At 42.2% G+C, this 14,150-nt stretch overlaps 1 protein-coding gene across 14 annotated transcripts in view; it reads left to right on the top strand.

Annotated features, from left to right (window-relative positions):
• Window positions 1-14,150, top strand: part of zgc:103755 (CAP-Gly domain-containing linker protein 4) — a 32,242-nt gene that overhangs the window by 1,588 nt on the left and 16,504 nt on the right. For 5 of the 14 annotated variants that reach the window (XM_027020573.3, XM_035532547.2, XM_081721161.1 and 2 more), the window contains exons 1-9: window positions 932-1,099; window positions 3,001-3,147; window positions 3,904-4,043; window positions 4,283-4,376; window positions 4,510-4,671; window positions 4,772-4,890; window positions 7,763-8,008; window positions 10,470-10,605; window positions 10,913-11,044. In XM_027020573.3, the coding sequence (XP_026876374.2) occupies window positions 1,048-1,099; window positions 3,001-3,147; window positions 3,904-4,043; window positions 4,283-4,376; window positions 4,510-4,671; window positions 4,772-4,890; window positions 7,763-8,008; window positions 10,470-10,605; window positions 10,913-11,044 (1,228 nt within the window). In that variant the 5' untranslated portion in view covers window positions 932-1,047. Of the gene's footprint in view, window positions 1-930; window positions 1,100-2,940; window positions 3,148-3,903; window positions 4,044-4,282; window positions 4,377-4,509; window positions 4,672-4,771; window positions 4,891-7,762; window positions 8,009-10,469; window positions 10,606-10,912; window positions 11,045-14,150 lie in introns of those variants that run through there. The other 9 variants (XM_035532543.2, XM_035532550.2, XM_035532548.2 and 6 more) reach the window with 7 other exon arrangements.

Here is a 14,150-nt window from a genome sequence, read left to right on the forward strand (position 1 = left end):
ACTGCCTGTAAATCTGTTGCCTCTGTGTTTGTGTTGATATTTATCTAGGCAGTACTTTATCATTTTCTTCTACATTTCTTCTGATGAGGCATTTGGTCATAATGCCTAACTGTGTGGCTCTCCTCTCCATCTGTAATTTTGGATTTGAGGCACTGCCATCTAGAAACAAAATCTATAAAAGGATCATTTAGGCTACACCTTTTGCTATACTCTAGAGTAGTTTTGCAGGTTTTTCATTGTGCACCACTTCGCAAACATTATGCTCATAGTTTCTCCGTGAGTTGCAGTACATTCATGTGCCTTACTCCTAATCGGTCCAGACTTTGTATAATTGAGACTTGAAAAACAACAACAAAAGCCCTCTCTCTTCAATTCCTAGCAATTATAGGTAATCAACATTCATACCTGAAACTGGCTGCAGTCAAAAAAATATTGTGTGATGCATTGTGCAGTCCAGAGAAGAGAGGTAGTGCAAAAATGGAACCAAACCCAGACTAGTACCAACCAATAGTCTGTGTTGTACAAGGCCTAAGGATTTCTTTCCATAGTAACAGGTTGATATCTGCCTTTTTTAGGGCCTCTATGATTATACAAAATTAAGTCACTCTGCTTTATTGACTCTTTTGGAGAGCTCTTGCACAATCCGTCTAATATTTGTTGTTTTGAATTTGGTTTGTGAGTTGCTAATATTTAGCTAATGTTTGTGTATGCTCCTTCTGTAAAGTGCCTTAGGTATAAAAAGGGTGCTAAAAAATTAAACATTATTATTATTATTATTAGTAGTAGTAGTAGTAGTATTGTTATTGTTGTTTTTATTATTGATGATGTTGTTGATGTTGTTTTAGCAGAAGCTTGTCAGTTAGAAGCCTGGCTGGTTAGTAAGCTTTACTGGTGTGGAATGGCATATATGTGAGCCATAAATAGCTCTTGGGCTGTGCCTGATCAAAGGGCTTGTTAAACAAAACCAGCGAGGTCAGTCATGTCATCCTGCCTTCCACTGTGCTCTGGTTCCATTCGAACTTTCCTTTGATTGAATCATCGGCAGTCATGGCTACCTCCGTGGAGGAACACGGACATAGCAAGATTCTTCATGGCATGGGTGAGTGTCGGGGCAGTTTGGTACTAGTTACTGCTGTCTCTCCTGCACCTGCTGCCTTCCATCTTGCTGTTCCAGGGTTTCAGCGATTCAGAATTGGTGTGTTTAAATGTATAGTTTGGTTTTCTTTACCTAATGTCTTTTGGTCACTCATTTTTATGTTGTCCAAACTGAAAACAAGTGGTATTAGAGGTGGTATGTTAAAATATGTCCTGGCCCCTTGAATATCTATACACAATACTGCTGGTTGTCATTATGAATAATATGCTATGAGGTCATATTTTCAATGTAGGACTAAAATAGATAGAACAGTGTTGATTTAAAATAGCTGTTGTTTGCAGTCCTCTGGGGGACCTATTCATTTGAGCAGTTCCTTTTTTAACAATAGGGCCTAATTGTGGAAATAATTTGTGGTGAAACTAACGTGTCAATATTCATCTCACTCCTCTCTGGAGATGTAAAGGCTGACAGCTTTTGCAGACGTGTGTGGCAGAACCAGGCCCACGTCTTTTATGCCTTGCATATCATTGATCTCCAGAATATTTATTATGACCTGCATTTTAATATTATCAGCAATATGTCTAAACCAAAAAAGTTTTTGTTTGAATTTTTTATTACAATAACATTTACACACGTGCAGTTTTTATGGAATCAACTGAATGCTAAATGTGACGCATTAAGAAGTCATTACTGCATAATCAGTAAATAAAAAGTACATTTAAAAAATAAATTATATATTCCTAACTTGACAACGTATCTTAGTGTTGTCTTAAAGTACCTAATTTTTTGTCCTTTTAGTTTTACTGAATTTGAATGGGAAAGATTTATTAAGCAGCAGTTAAGAGCATAAGTTACGTCATGCACATAAACGGAGAGCACAGATGAGACAGTGTGGATTGCAATTTGGTTATTAGTAGGAGGTTGAGACGCTGTTGTTTGTGTTGCATTAAAAGTGAAGTTATTTTCGGTGTGTGAGAGTTGTGGAAAGTTGTTTGTTTTGGAACTAGGTGGGTCACAGAGGGATCCCATTGCAGCCCAGAGGCACCGTCTAACGTCTTTGAGTGAACACACAAAGACTTTAGATGGGAGGCACGTCACATTTAAGGACCAGATCTGCCGAGATACAGCCAGTCCTCTAAAACTGGTTCCAAGTCACTTATTGCCCTATGTGACACACGCAAAGCTAGGCTCATTTTGGCAGCCAGTCGATGTAAACAACGCTCTTACAAAGAGGAATAGCACCACTTGAAAATAAGCGATCAAATAACATGGACAACAACATGGTCGTGCTGCCGTGCTATGCCATGTTTTTTTCTATGATCATTGAAGAACAGAAGAATTGTTGAGATTAGTGGGTGGGTGATCAGGATTACTAGGCCAACTCATTTCTGGACATGGGAAAACACTGCATAGCTCTCCAGAACTGTACTGAAAATACTTTGTACAGCTAAACTATGTATTAACAGGGTGTATATTCCTTATGACAATGTTGTAATTCTTTTATTCTTATTTTCTGTGCTGTCCTTTATGTAAACAACATTCTACTGTGTACTATGCATAGTCTTCGTTTGCTGTTTTTTTTTTAATTTTTTTTATATATTTTATATTGTCTTTTTATCTGAGCACCGATATCACCTAGACAAAATCCTCCTAAGGGTTCTTGATAAGAGAAGTTATTCCAATTCCAAAGTTTCCAAAGTTTTTAAATATAAAACTAAAGTCAGCTTTAAACTTATTTTTCAGATTATCTCAGAGGTCCATGCAACAAAACAAAATATTACTTTTTTTTTCTGCAAGAGACGTATCTTTTTGAAGACGAACTAAAACAAAAGGGGTCTGTTTAGATTGGACTCTCTCAACACTAGATTGAACCCCAGTGAAGCATATCACTGCTGTATGTCCAGGACTGAAGGGGAAGATGACTAAAGAGGACGTGCTGGGGGAGTACTCTGAAGGAGACGTGGTCCTGGACAGGTACAGAGCTCTGCGCCATACTGCCCCTCGGACAGTGATTCACCAGGTGGCATCAGCCCCCATGCCCAGTGATTCTGGTAAGAGCATGTGTTGTATACGTTTGAAATAACTCATCATTACCCTGCAAGAAGTGATCATGAAACGCTGAAATTGCCAAACAACACTCCCACTGGGCTAGGGCAGCGTTGGGGCCTGCCAAACCTCCGGGTTTACTGAAATCGCTAATGCGTCCTATGAGCAGTGTATCCAGCAGAAACGTAGAACTGATTTATTTTGCCAAAGCATTCTTTAATGCTATATCATTGTGACAAAGGCCTAACATACAAAGAGCTATGAATGAGTAGTGTGTGCTTTTTTGTGTGCATATTGCCTTTTTGCCTATTGATCCACCACAGACAGTGTAGATTTTAAGCATCCTGATCTATTTGGCATTCTGGAAATAATTTTTGTGCAAGAGTTAACGGAATTTGCTCACAAGGTCACTTAAATGTATCTCTAATTTTCTGCTTGTCAGTAACGCTTCATAATTTTTTCCCTTAAAAATCTTCTTTATTCAATCCCATACTTCATTTTAACTCAGTTCAAATGAGGTGTCTCACTGAATACAGATCAACAAACTGCTCTGGGCTCTGCACAATCGATTATGATTTGATATAACTTAGGCAAATTGATTTTTAAATTTTTTTTTTTCCACCTCTAACTTGTGCAAACTTGCAAGTCATCAACAGCAGCAGTTTTCTTGAGCCCTGGAGAACTTGTACATTGTTTGAGGAGACTTAATTTCGTCCAAATAGGATAACCATCTGCAATAATGTGGCTGGCTCCCATTGCAGATTTCTCCTTCTTTGACCCTGGAGACCCACAGTGTAGGGAGGTTCTGTTCGACCCGCACACTACAGTGCCTGAGCTATTCGCTGTGCTCAGGCAATGGGTGCCCCAGGTGCAGAAGAACATTGGTCTCATAGGCAATGAGGTCAGTGTTCAACAACTCCCAAACAGCTGTTAGAAAGATGCACACCATACTGTGTCAGGGTTCTGTGGTTCATACCCTCAGGGTTGAAATGTGATCTTATCCATGTGTGTGTCTGGATGTGTCTATTGCATTCGCATGTGGTTTCCGGGTGTGTCGGTTGCATGTGTGTGCAGTGTAAAATCTATTCCTAGGCAGGACTTGTAACATTAGGTGTGTGTATGATTGTGTGCTTTTTCTAGATTCTGAAGAGAGGCTGTGGTGTCAATGACAGAGATGGGCTTACAGACATGAGCTTACTCCATTACTGCTGCAAGGCAGGGGCTCCTGGCATTGGTGGGTAGTATACGGGCTCTGTAACTTTGTGTGCTCTTTTGGAGTAAGCTGGGCCCCCTTACCACCTTCACCTCCAGTCCTTTTAAAAGGGCTCTCTGTGTGCATGTGCTCTCTGCGTGTGTGCTGCGTGTAGGTGACGCGGCAGAAGCTGCGAGCTTCGCCCGGAAGCTGTTGGCTCTGGGCGCTGAGCCATCGCTACGCAGCCGCTGGACCAACATGAGCGCCCTGCACTACGCTGCCTACTTTGATGTCCCACCCCTGATCCGCGTGGTGCTGCAGGCAGCCCCGCCTGGAGGTGAGGCCCCCCCACGCCATGTTGCCTTTCTGAATGCCCCGCTGTTGGCCAGCCACCCGAGCTGACGGCTCTTTTTTGTCTGTGTCCTGCACTGTTTCAGAAGTCGACGCCACCTGTAGTGATTTTGACTTTGGCACGGCACTCCACATCGCCGCTGCCAACCTCTGCACCGCAGCCGTACGCTGTCTGCTGGAGCTCGGGGCGAATCCTGCATTCAGGGTACGTGCCACAGCATGGCTCTTCCACAGGCTGTTTGCAAACTTGGGTAGCCCATGGTGTTACTGCGAAGCACATTGCTGAAATTGAAGCCAGTGAACATCCTTTTAGTTGAGGAATACAAACTCATTTTCTGTGTCAGATCAGCAGCACATGGGATGCAGACACAGAAGTGCACCAGACACTACATCACACAATGGCAGCAGTATTTGTATGTGAGGCACCAATGAACCAGATTTATCCAGATATTCCCTTTCGTATTTAGATTCCTAGTATAACAGTGGCAGTATTAAGAGCACCCACCTGTGGACTCCACACACATACTGTTCTTTATTATCAACTCCTGCATGTGGCATTGGGTGAGCCATTCTGTTTGGTCCTACTGTCATCATACTGTCAAAGGCCCAAATGTGCTACCTCTTCTAGGGGTTTGTTGTGTGCTCACTAAATCCCTGTATCATGTTTCTGACATCATTTCCTCTCTGTCTCTCTCTGCAAGCATCCACCAAAATCAGTCAGGGGAAGTTTCGCTAGTTGTGGTTAACACTGAGATAGGACTGAACACATAATCTGTCAACAAGCATTACAGTCCCCACCATAAAAATAACAGAATTAACCAAGAATGCATAATTCATGAAATTGTTGTTGCAGCATTTTGAGCACAAAATGAGCAAGCAATTAATGGTCACAAATTGGTAAACAGGATAAAAAAAGACATGTGACTGCAACCCTTAGCAAAAAGGGAGGGGCAGACCAAAATATCAGAAGATATAACTCATCTGGAAACTGGATTATATAGTCATAAAAAAAACCCTGTCCATTCTGGTTGGGGATGTGTTCATTCTGTGTGCTTTAATTTCTGTGTCTGAGCACAGCTTGCTTTGTTTAAATACACGACTTCATGTCTGCTGAGAGGAAGTGCAAGAACAGAGTGGCAGTCCATTAAAAAGTCATTAACAAGTTTAACATAATAAAGACCATCCTGACTATCAAACGTGCCCACTTAATGGACACAGATTATATATGTGATAAATAAGAATTAAAATATAAGAATAAGTACATAAGAATATTCTTTCTGGATTTGGGACTGTGTTTAAACATTCTCTCTTTTTTTCATCCTACTCAGACTTCTGAATTATACCACTTGGGGGCAGTGTGACAGTGCTTAACAGACATACACGCAGTCTTGAATTAACTGTTGGCGGGTGATATGGCGCAGTGTGATGACCCTGTTTTTGGTGCATCCTCAGCTGCAATATGAAGCAAAAATGCAGTCAATAGCTATAACCATTCTAACTGCATATTAGTAGGAGATAAATAAATGTCAGCCTCTGAGAAGAAAGAAGGAAATTTGGCATGCATTCTCTCTCCTCAACACTCGCACAGGTTGAATAAAACAGTAATGTTCCTTGTGGCAATAGATTTGTGATCTAATATTATTCAATTACTTGATAACAATGAATGTCGGTAGTAATTTACTTTCAAACACTGGTCTTTGTGAACGTGGAGCTGGACATCATCTTCTGCGCCTCAGATCCCAGCAGCAAACAGCCTTAGCTTGCCAACTGGCAAACACTGATGTTTTCACAGGAAGCACAAAGACTGATGAATGAGTTTGTCTATGTTTCTGTGTGTGTGTGTGTGTGTGTGTGTGTGTGTGTGTGTGTGTGTGTGTGTGTGTGTGTGTGTGTGTGTGTGTGTGATAGAGAAAGCTACATAGAGTAATACACCTAAGCCTTTTTATGCATACCTTAAGTGGTCAGCTGGTTTTAAGGGAAAGCTAATTTCTATCTAGGTCAGTCACAAAATTACTGTGTCACTAAATGTATGGTTACATATCTAAGGTCCCTCTACAGTTAAGTAGAACACTTCTTGTTAAGGTTCTGGTGATAGTTTGGCTTTATGAATAGTTTGCTTGGATGGTGAGTTCAGGTCAGGTGGTCACTGTTAGTCTGCATGGCAGCATATTAAATCAGCACATCTTTCTTTCCCTCAGTTTCTACAATTCTTCCATTTATCATAGGGGCTGTTCTGTTGATGACCATTGTCATGGACATCTCAGAACTCTTCACTATATTTCAGACAAATTATAGTACTGTGTGCACAGAGTGTGTGCTGTTTGCTGTGTGTGTGTGTGTGTGTGTGTTTAGACTCTCTCGCTGTTTGCAGTTCTCTGTGAAAAGGGTCTGTGTGAAAGGAGGATCTGCTGGTCGTGTAAATGCTCCACTAGGAGCTCTTACGGCTGATGTATAGCATGTCCTCCTGAAGGAAACAAGTGCACAAAGCCTCTTTCATCTCCCCCGAGGAGAGGATCCACTCCAGACGGCCCTCGCTTGTGGATAGGCCCCGCCTCTGCCTGACTGCACTCTGCCTCCTCTAACACTGCTTCTCGGGACGGGGCCACCCGAATTGGCCTCACAAGCCGTGTTGCTGGGATTTAGTTCTATTGCCTCAGCACGTAGCTGCTCTCGGCAGGCGAGCCTTCATCTCGTTACCGAATTAATGTCAAGTGCGATGCATTACTACTGGCCACAGTGGCTACCTGGATCCAAGTGGAACACTGCGAGAGAGTGTGCATAGTGTCCAGGGTGAGGGCATCTCACCCTGCATTTGGCTGAAAAATGCGGCCAGTTTCATTGAGTGAAGTGGATTTTATGTTCACTCGAGGTAGATGTCCTGTGGCTTGAGTATAACATGGTACAGAATGTTGCTTGTTCTGTGATAAACCTCTCTGTTAATCACGGATAAGGCAGTTACACCTGTAAAGCAGTCTTGGTTTGCTTCTAAAAACTTTATTCTCCCTGCCCATATTCGTGTGTTTTATTTGCACCAGTGCTTATGAAAGCTCCTCCATCCATTCTGCACTTCTGAGCAGGATGACAAAGGACAGTGTCCTGCAGACGTGGTGCCAGAGCCCCTGGACATGCCTCTGGAGCTGGCAGACGCCGCGGCCCAGGCCAAGGAGCTGAGGGCCCTGCTGCAAGAGGCCCTGCCCTGCCCCATTGCTCCTCTCCCTCTCCTGCCTGGGCGAGTCCTGAACGTGCTGTCAGACAAGGCCTGCGCGCAGCTCTCCCGCATGGGCCTCCGCATCGGGGACAAGGTCGTCATCGCCGGCCAGAAGGTGCACTGCTCTCTGTTTTCATTTTGGAACAGCTGTATACTGAACAGTTGTTTAAATACAAAGCATACAAGATAATCAGTTTGGCATGTGCAAATACAAATATTTTTATTAGCACAATAATTATCTTGCCCTTTATCATGGATATTATCATGATATGGCAAAAACCAACCAACCAGACAAAACAGTATGCTTAAGAAGGAAAAACCTTCCTTTTGTACAGCACCACTGTTGGTAGTGGCACAGGAGATTTCATTAGTTCAGAAATCCAGGCTTTTTAGCTAATAGAATGGCCAATCATTTAGCAATAAAGTGTGCTATTGCTGACAGTATGCAGTATTGATTTAAACTTTACACATGACTAAATGTAATATGACTAACTGTTAAAGAAAGATTCTTACTGCACATTATTTAACCTTTCATAGTTTCACAGAACTATAATGAAACACTTCATAGTCTACAGGGCAATTAATAGTAATGTTATCTTAATACAGCTTAATATTAAGCATAGGGCATGATCATATAAAATCGTGTCTTACTGGTTAGTAAGAATTAGTAGTAATTAGGCTCTGAATCTTCACAAACTAAGCTCATGTTTTGAAAGTTAACAGAATCCACAGCTGACAATTTCAGCACAGTTCCTCCTCTGTTGGCACCTGCCCCAAAATTTCTTGTCATACCACTTTTACTTACAGGGTGGTGTTTAAGGGCCAGGCTGGGTGCATTGGTGGCAGGGTATGGGGGCCAGGGTGGCTGCATGGGTCTGGGAGTCAGGGTGGGCATGGGTGGGAGGGTCAGGGCAGGGTCTGGGGTCCAGGGTGGGTGCTTGGGTCTGGGTGGCAGGGCAAACAAATATTTGTCACGAGATGCTAACTAACAAAAGCTCAATGCCACTTGTTCCACATGGATTTTACCTGCAGGCCTTCTCCAACACAAATCCATCCTAGGTTCCCTAGTGACTAAAGATGGCACCATCGATGCCTGCTCCATGTTATCGGTTCCATCTGGATCTACACCTTTACACCATGACATGACAACCTCAGCCACTCTGCCTTTAAAATCCCTTTGTGGGGTTTAAATTGCTTAATATCACCATGTCAAATCTTATGTATTTTATGTTTAATGGTATATTTTTCTGGTGATTTTTGTTAAGTTTGAGTGTGTACAGAATATGTTTTTAAAAATTAAAGAATTTTGCCTTGCTGGGGAGAAGAGACTGTGTTGCCAAAACTGTACTTGACCCTTGAAATGCAGCTTTCATATGGTGTGTGAAGAGAAAATGACCCTGTGTTTTGCCTTCAGCTCTGGCTAAGAGCTGCACTGCACTACAATGTTCAGAGACTCAACACTATCCAGTTGCCATAGGAACACCAGGAAGTAAAGTGAGAGATTTTTGGCTGATATCCTTTTAGGCCTGGCTTTATAACATACAGTACATCCATACCTGTCATAGTTGCGCATTTTCTACTGTTAATATCATCGCTGTTGTTGTTTCGGATGTTCGAAGTATAGCGCACATTTAGAAATTGAGACACACATTTAGAAATGCACATTTCGAGAACTCTATAGTTCTCGGCACATTAAGGAATGTGTGAAAGAGAGTCCAGTAATAACATTTGGTCTGTAGTTACATACGACAGCCGTCAGCCTACAGGACATATTGGACAGCGGAAAGTATCTGTGAGGGAGAGAGTGTGACATTCGAGACAGGTGAGATAGCTGACACCTGCATTGCAGTGCTGATTGCGATGTCGTTGTTTTTCCAGTTGCGTCGCACATTTTTGGAAACATTTCGATCAGGTTTTCAGGTAGCCGTGCCGGTTTTAAAAAGTTCCCACATGGCATCAATGAGTTATTTTGAGCTGCTTCTTTACCGCTGGATGGTCGTCTTTTAATGATAGCAAAAATTTGCGAAATCCTGCCGTACACAGACCCCTGGCCTGCTGGGTGGCAGAGTGACTGATCTGTAGATTGTCAAATCAAAATCCCATTATGGCTGGCGCTGCTGGCTTTCCTTGATCCCTCTTTTATGCGTAACGTTAGGTTTTGTTTTTTTGTTTTTCTTTTTAATCCGAGCTAGTTGGCTGTACGAACGACGGCGTACTAATCCACACCGACTCCGCTGACCCACGTGTATGCAGCCGTTGAGCGTAAGCGCGGCTCATCGCTGACTGCGTCTGGAATAAAGAGCATAATCACTTTTCATTGCTCTCCAGAGTATGGGGCGTAATTTGAACAGGTCTATCGAACGGGCATTACCTCGCGACGACCTCGCATGACTGGGGAGCAAACTCACTAGCTGTTCCCTGCAGACTTTCACTCCGTTTGCCGGTGTATTGGACTGTCTGACGGTTGTAGTCCCTCTAAACGTTCTACAAATTATTGGGTGAATATCATTCTAACTGTCTGTGTGTATGGGTCTCTCTCTCTCTCTCTCTCTCTCTCTCTCTGTTCATTCATTCAGGTGGGCACACTGCGGTTCTGTGGTAGCACTGAGTTTGCTGGGGGTCTGTGGGCAGGAGTAGAGCTTCAGCACGCAGAGGGGAAGAATGATGGATCTGTAGCAGGTGTCCAGTACTTCAGTTGCCCCATGAAACATGGTACTGGTGACATCTCACCAATTTTATGTCTGGACTTAGTGTCCTGGATGTCTTGTCTTCCTTTAAGGATGCTTATAAAAGAATGCATGGCTGAAAATAGTGAATTTCCACTATATAAATCTCTACACACCAATAAAATAGCAGATTGAAAGAGCTGACAGTAATTTAAATATATATATATATTTTGACCATGGCATGTTAAATCATTTCTTCACTCTTTAGAAAAGCTGATCTCACCTGGTTTAAGACTGTACTGAGTATTTTTAGTACTGAAAAGTGTGTCTCTCTCTCTCTCTCCCTTTCCCAGGAATCTTTGCTCCTCTCTCTAAAATCAGTAAGCTCTCAGAGCGCTGGCGACCCAGCCCCCGGCAGTGTGCTGCACCCGTCCGCCCCCCTCGCCACATCGACCTTGCCCGGGTCAGGTCCAGGATCTACACAGGTACCCTTCCCTTTCCCAACATGCCCCCCAGCCACCTTCACCCGCAGCCAATTAAGATTCTTTAGCCCTCCCATGATATCTTTTTCTGAACCTCCCCTGAAGCGACCGGTGGAGGTGGTGCTGAAGAATGACCTCCTCCCCCTGGGGAAGGGAGTGGGAGAGTAAATCCAAGGACAACTTTGTGCACTGTTTGTCACTCACCTGCTTATACACGCCCACAAGCTGAGGGCTTTCTAAAACCCACGCCTGAACACACAGGGAATACTCTTAGAAACTTGGTCATTGTCATGCACACGGCACACAAATGGGATACTTCATAAATATTTCTGCAGGCCTTGCACACATGTGAAGCAGACAGAATATGTTTATTTACTTGTCCTCGCCACCCCCAGACATAGCTGCAGCACAGGGCACACTGGGCAATCTGTTTTGCATTTCTTCACATATGGCCGACTGAGTGGTGCTCGCTGGGGGCCTTTCCTTTCTCAGCACAGGCTGGGCCCTCTACCCCCTGCGATTATTGCCTTAATGCTGATAGACAACAGCATCTGACATCATCTCTGCACATCCTCGTTTCCTGATCAGCCCACAGCTAGGCCCAAGGGGGCTACAGCGTTCATTTACATTATTTTCACCATATCTATAAGTGGGTGTGTGGTGTGGGTGTGTGTATGCCCCCACATTTATACGATGGGCAGGTCAGTGTTTTACACTGGATGGGTATGAGCTAGATCTGTTTTTCTAAGATCTCAGGGGCACACACTTGTATTGGATTTCCCTGCAGAGCTTAACTGCACTCCACTGTTATTGCTAAATGCAGACATATGGGGCACAACTGCTTGTATGAGGGCTTTTATAAAGGAACTATAAGGCATTGTTATTGCTTTGGTTTTTCCCTTTTTTGTCCTCTTTTCTTTTTCTACAGATGTGGTTGAACCAGTAGTATCAGGCTGACAGTGGCACTAAAGGACTATATTGGTATCATTAATAACAGATGTCAGTAATACTAGTGTCATTATAGTAATTTTATTTTATGCACTTTTTTGAAATGCTACTCATTATTAATAGGTTAAAAGTAACCAGATAGAATGTAGTCCTTTACATGCATCTGAATTCTGCCCACCCCAATACACAAACATGAGGACCTATTCAGTAAATAAAACAGAAAATAAAATGTCATAGAACCTGTACTTAGTACTTGAGGTTCATTTATCAGCAATGAGACGGTGAGCAAGGAGAGAATTAAAGCTATCATATACGTTCCTAGGTGAATCATACCTTCTGGAACAGCACGGTATGGCCAAAAAAACTACATTGAGATAATATAGCTATATGTAGGCTTCTCACTCTACACAATAAAAAAGGGTGATCTGTTAGGCTGTTATTGCAACCTCCTACGATATCAGTAATGCAGAGGCCGATACAGTGATAATCGTCAAAAAGTGATATATTGTGCAGGCCCTTTGCCTACATACAAATAAGCCACGCCTCTCTGTGCTTAAGGCTTAAAGCAGCGGTACCTTTCTCACCTCAAGACCCTGTGGCTTTCTTTTACTCCCTGCACCATCTCTGTTAAACTGCCCTTATCTTTCTGTTCTAGACACCTACACTCCTTTCAGACTCCCTCGTCTCCCTCCTTTATTTCATTTCCTCTCTCTTCCTGCTCTGTGCTGGGCGAGGAGGCAGCCCTGACTCACATCCCTGTGCGACCATTAGGCTTCACGTTTACGCAGGATGAGGCTGAACATGGGCCAGGGGAGGTCTTCATGACACAGGGGCTGCATGACTCCAAACATTTGACGCCCATGGGCCACATAACTATAAACATTTCACGCCCAGGGCTCGCATGACTACAAACCTTTCTTTCTTTCTTTTTCTTTCTTTCTTTCTTTCTTTCTTTCTTTCTTTCTTTCTTTTTCTTTCTTTCTTTATTTCTTTCTTTTTCTTTCTTTCTTTATTTCTTTCTTTCTTTCTTTCTTTCTTTCTTTCTTTCTTTCTTTCTTTCTTTCTTTCTTTCTTTCTTTCTTTCTTTCTTTCTTTCTTTCTTTCTTTCTTTCTTTCTTTCTTTCTTTCTTTCTTTCTTTCTTTGCCACACCGCTGTCTGACTCCTGATCTGCATTTGATCTGAAAAGTGGACTGCAGGTTGCATAGAGCCTGCTGATTGATTGTCAGCTGATCGTCATGACCAGTGAATAGCTGGGCAGCAAGACATGAGAAAGAGAGGGGGAGTAGAGGTGTATGGGAGTTTGTTATTGAACCACCACTTTGCACCCGATGGGCGTGACTCAATAAGTGTACCATTAAAAGGGGGCTAATGTTCCTTCACAGGAAGAAGAAAATACACTTGCAATTACTTTCCTGTTTGCAGGTGATTTACGAATAATTATGTTGTTTTAAAATTGCAATTGCCAAGCAGTCTCATTTACACAGAGGATTATTCATTTAATTTATGTTTTGTATGAAGAGGTAGTGCCCAGTTTTTCTCAGTAATTACTCCTCTCAATTAAAAAATTGTAATGATTTGTAAATAAATAATCAGATTAACTTTGAAGTTCTAAATATCTTGCAGTAAATCACTCTCAGCTGCACAAATACTTTTTTTTTTTTTTTTTTTTTACTTCATATTACTTAATTTATTAGGGCCTAAGATCAGAGACTTTTAAAAAAAAAAGTATGGCTCACCAAGAATTTCTTATAGAGCCCCAAAGAGCTCAAATCAAAATCACAAATTCAAGTTTCTTTGCCTCCAACATCTGAAACAGACACTGGTGCTTAAATATTTTATAATCTGAAAGTACTTACCAGATTCCAAAGTTAATGAAGACTTGCCCAAGCTGTGTATCCAATCACATTGAATCTGTTTTAAAAGAAATGGTCATTAACTGTTCTGCATAGTTATTACACAACATACCAATTTAGGCCCATCAGGTCTCAGCTTGTTGTAGAAGTTGTCTTGGCTTGTCATATTCATACATGAATTAAAATGCAAACAGTGTTGTTAACCAATTAGTACAATGCGCTGTAAATGTTCCATAAATATCATTTTCTTTTAAAAGTCAAAAATATGTTAAGAATTTCAGAGTGATGATATACCAGCTAAATTTAA

This window comes from Electrophorus electricus, chromosome 10 (genome assembly GCF_041902795.1).
Source record: "Electrophorus electricus isolate QZ-2024a chromosome 10, ASM4190279v1, whole genome shotgun sequence".
Lineage (NCBI taxonomy): Eukaryota > Metazoa > Chordata > Actinopteri > Gymnotiformes > Gymnotidae > Electrophorus > Electrophorus electricus.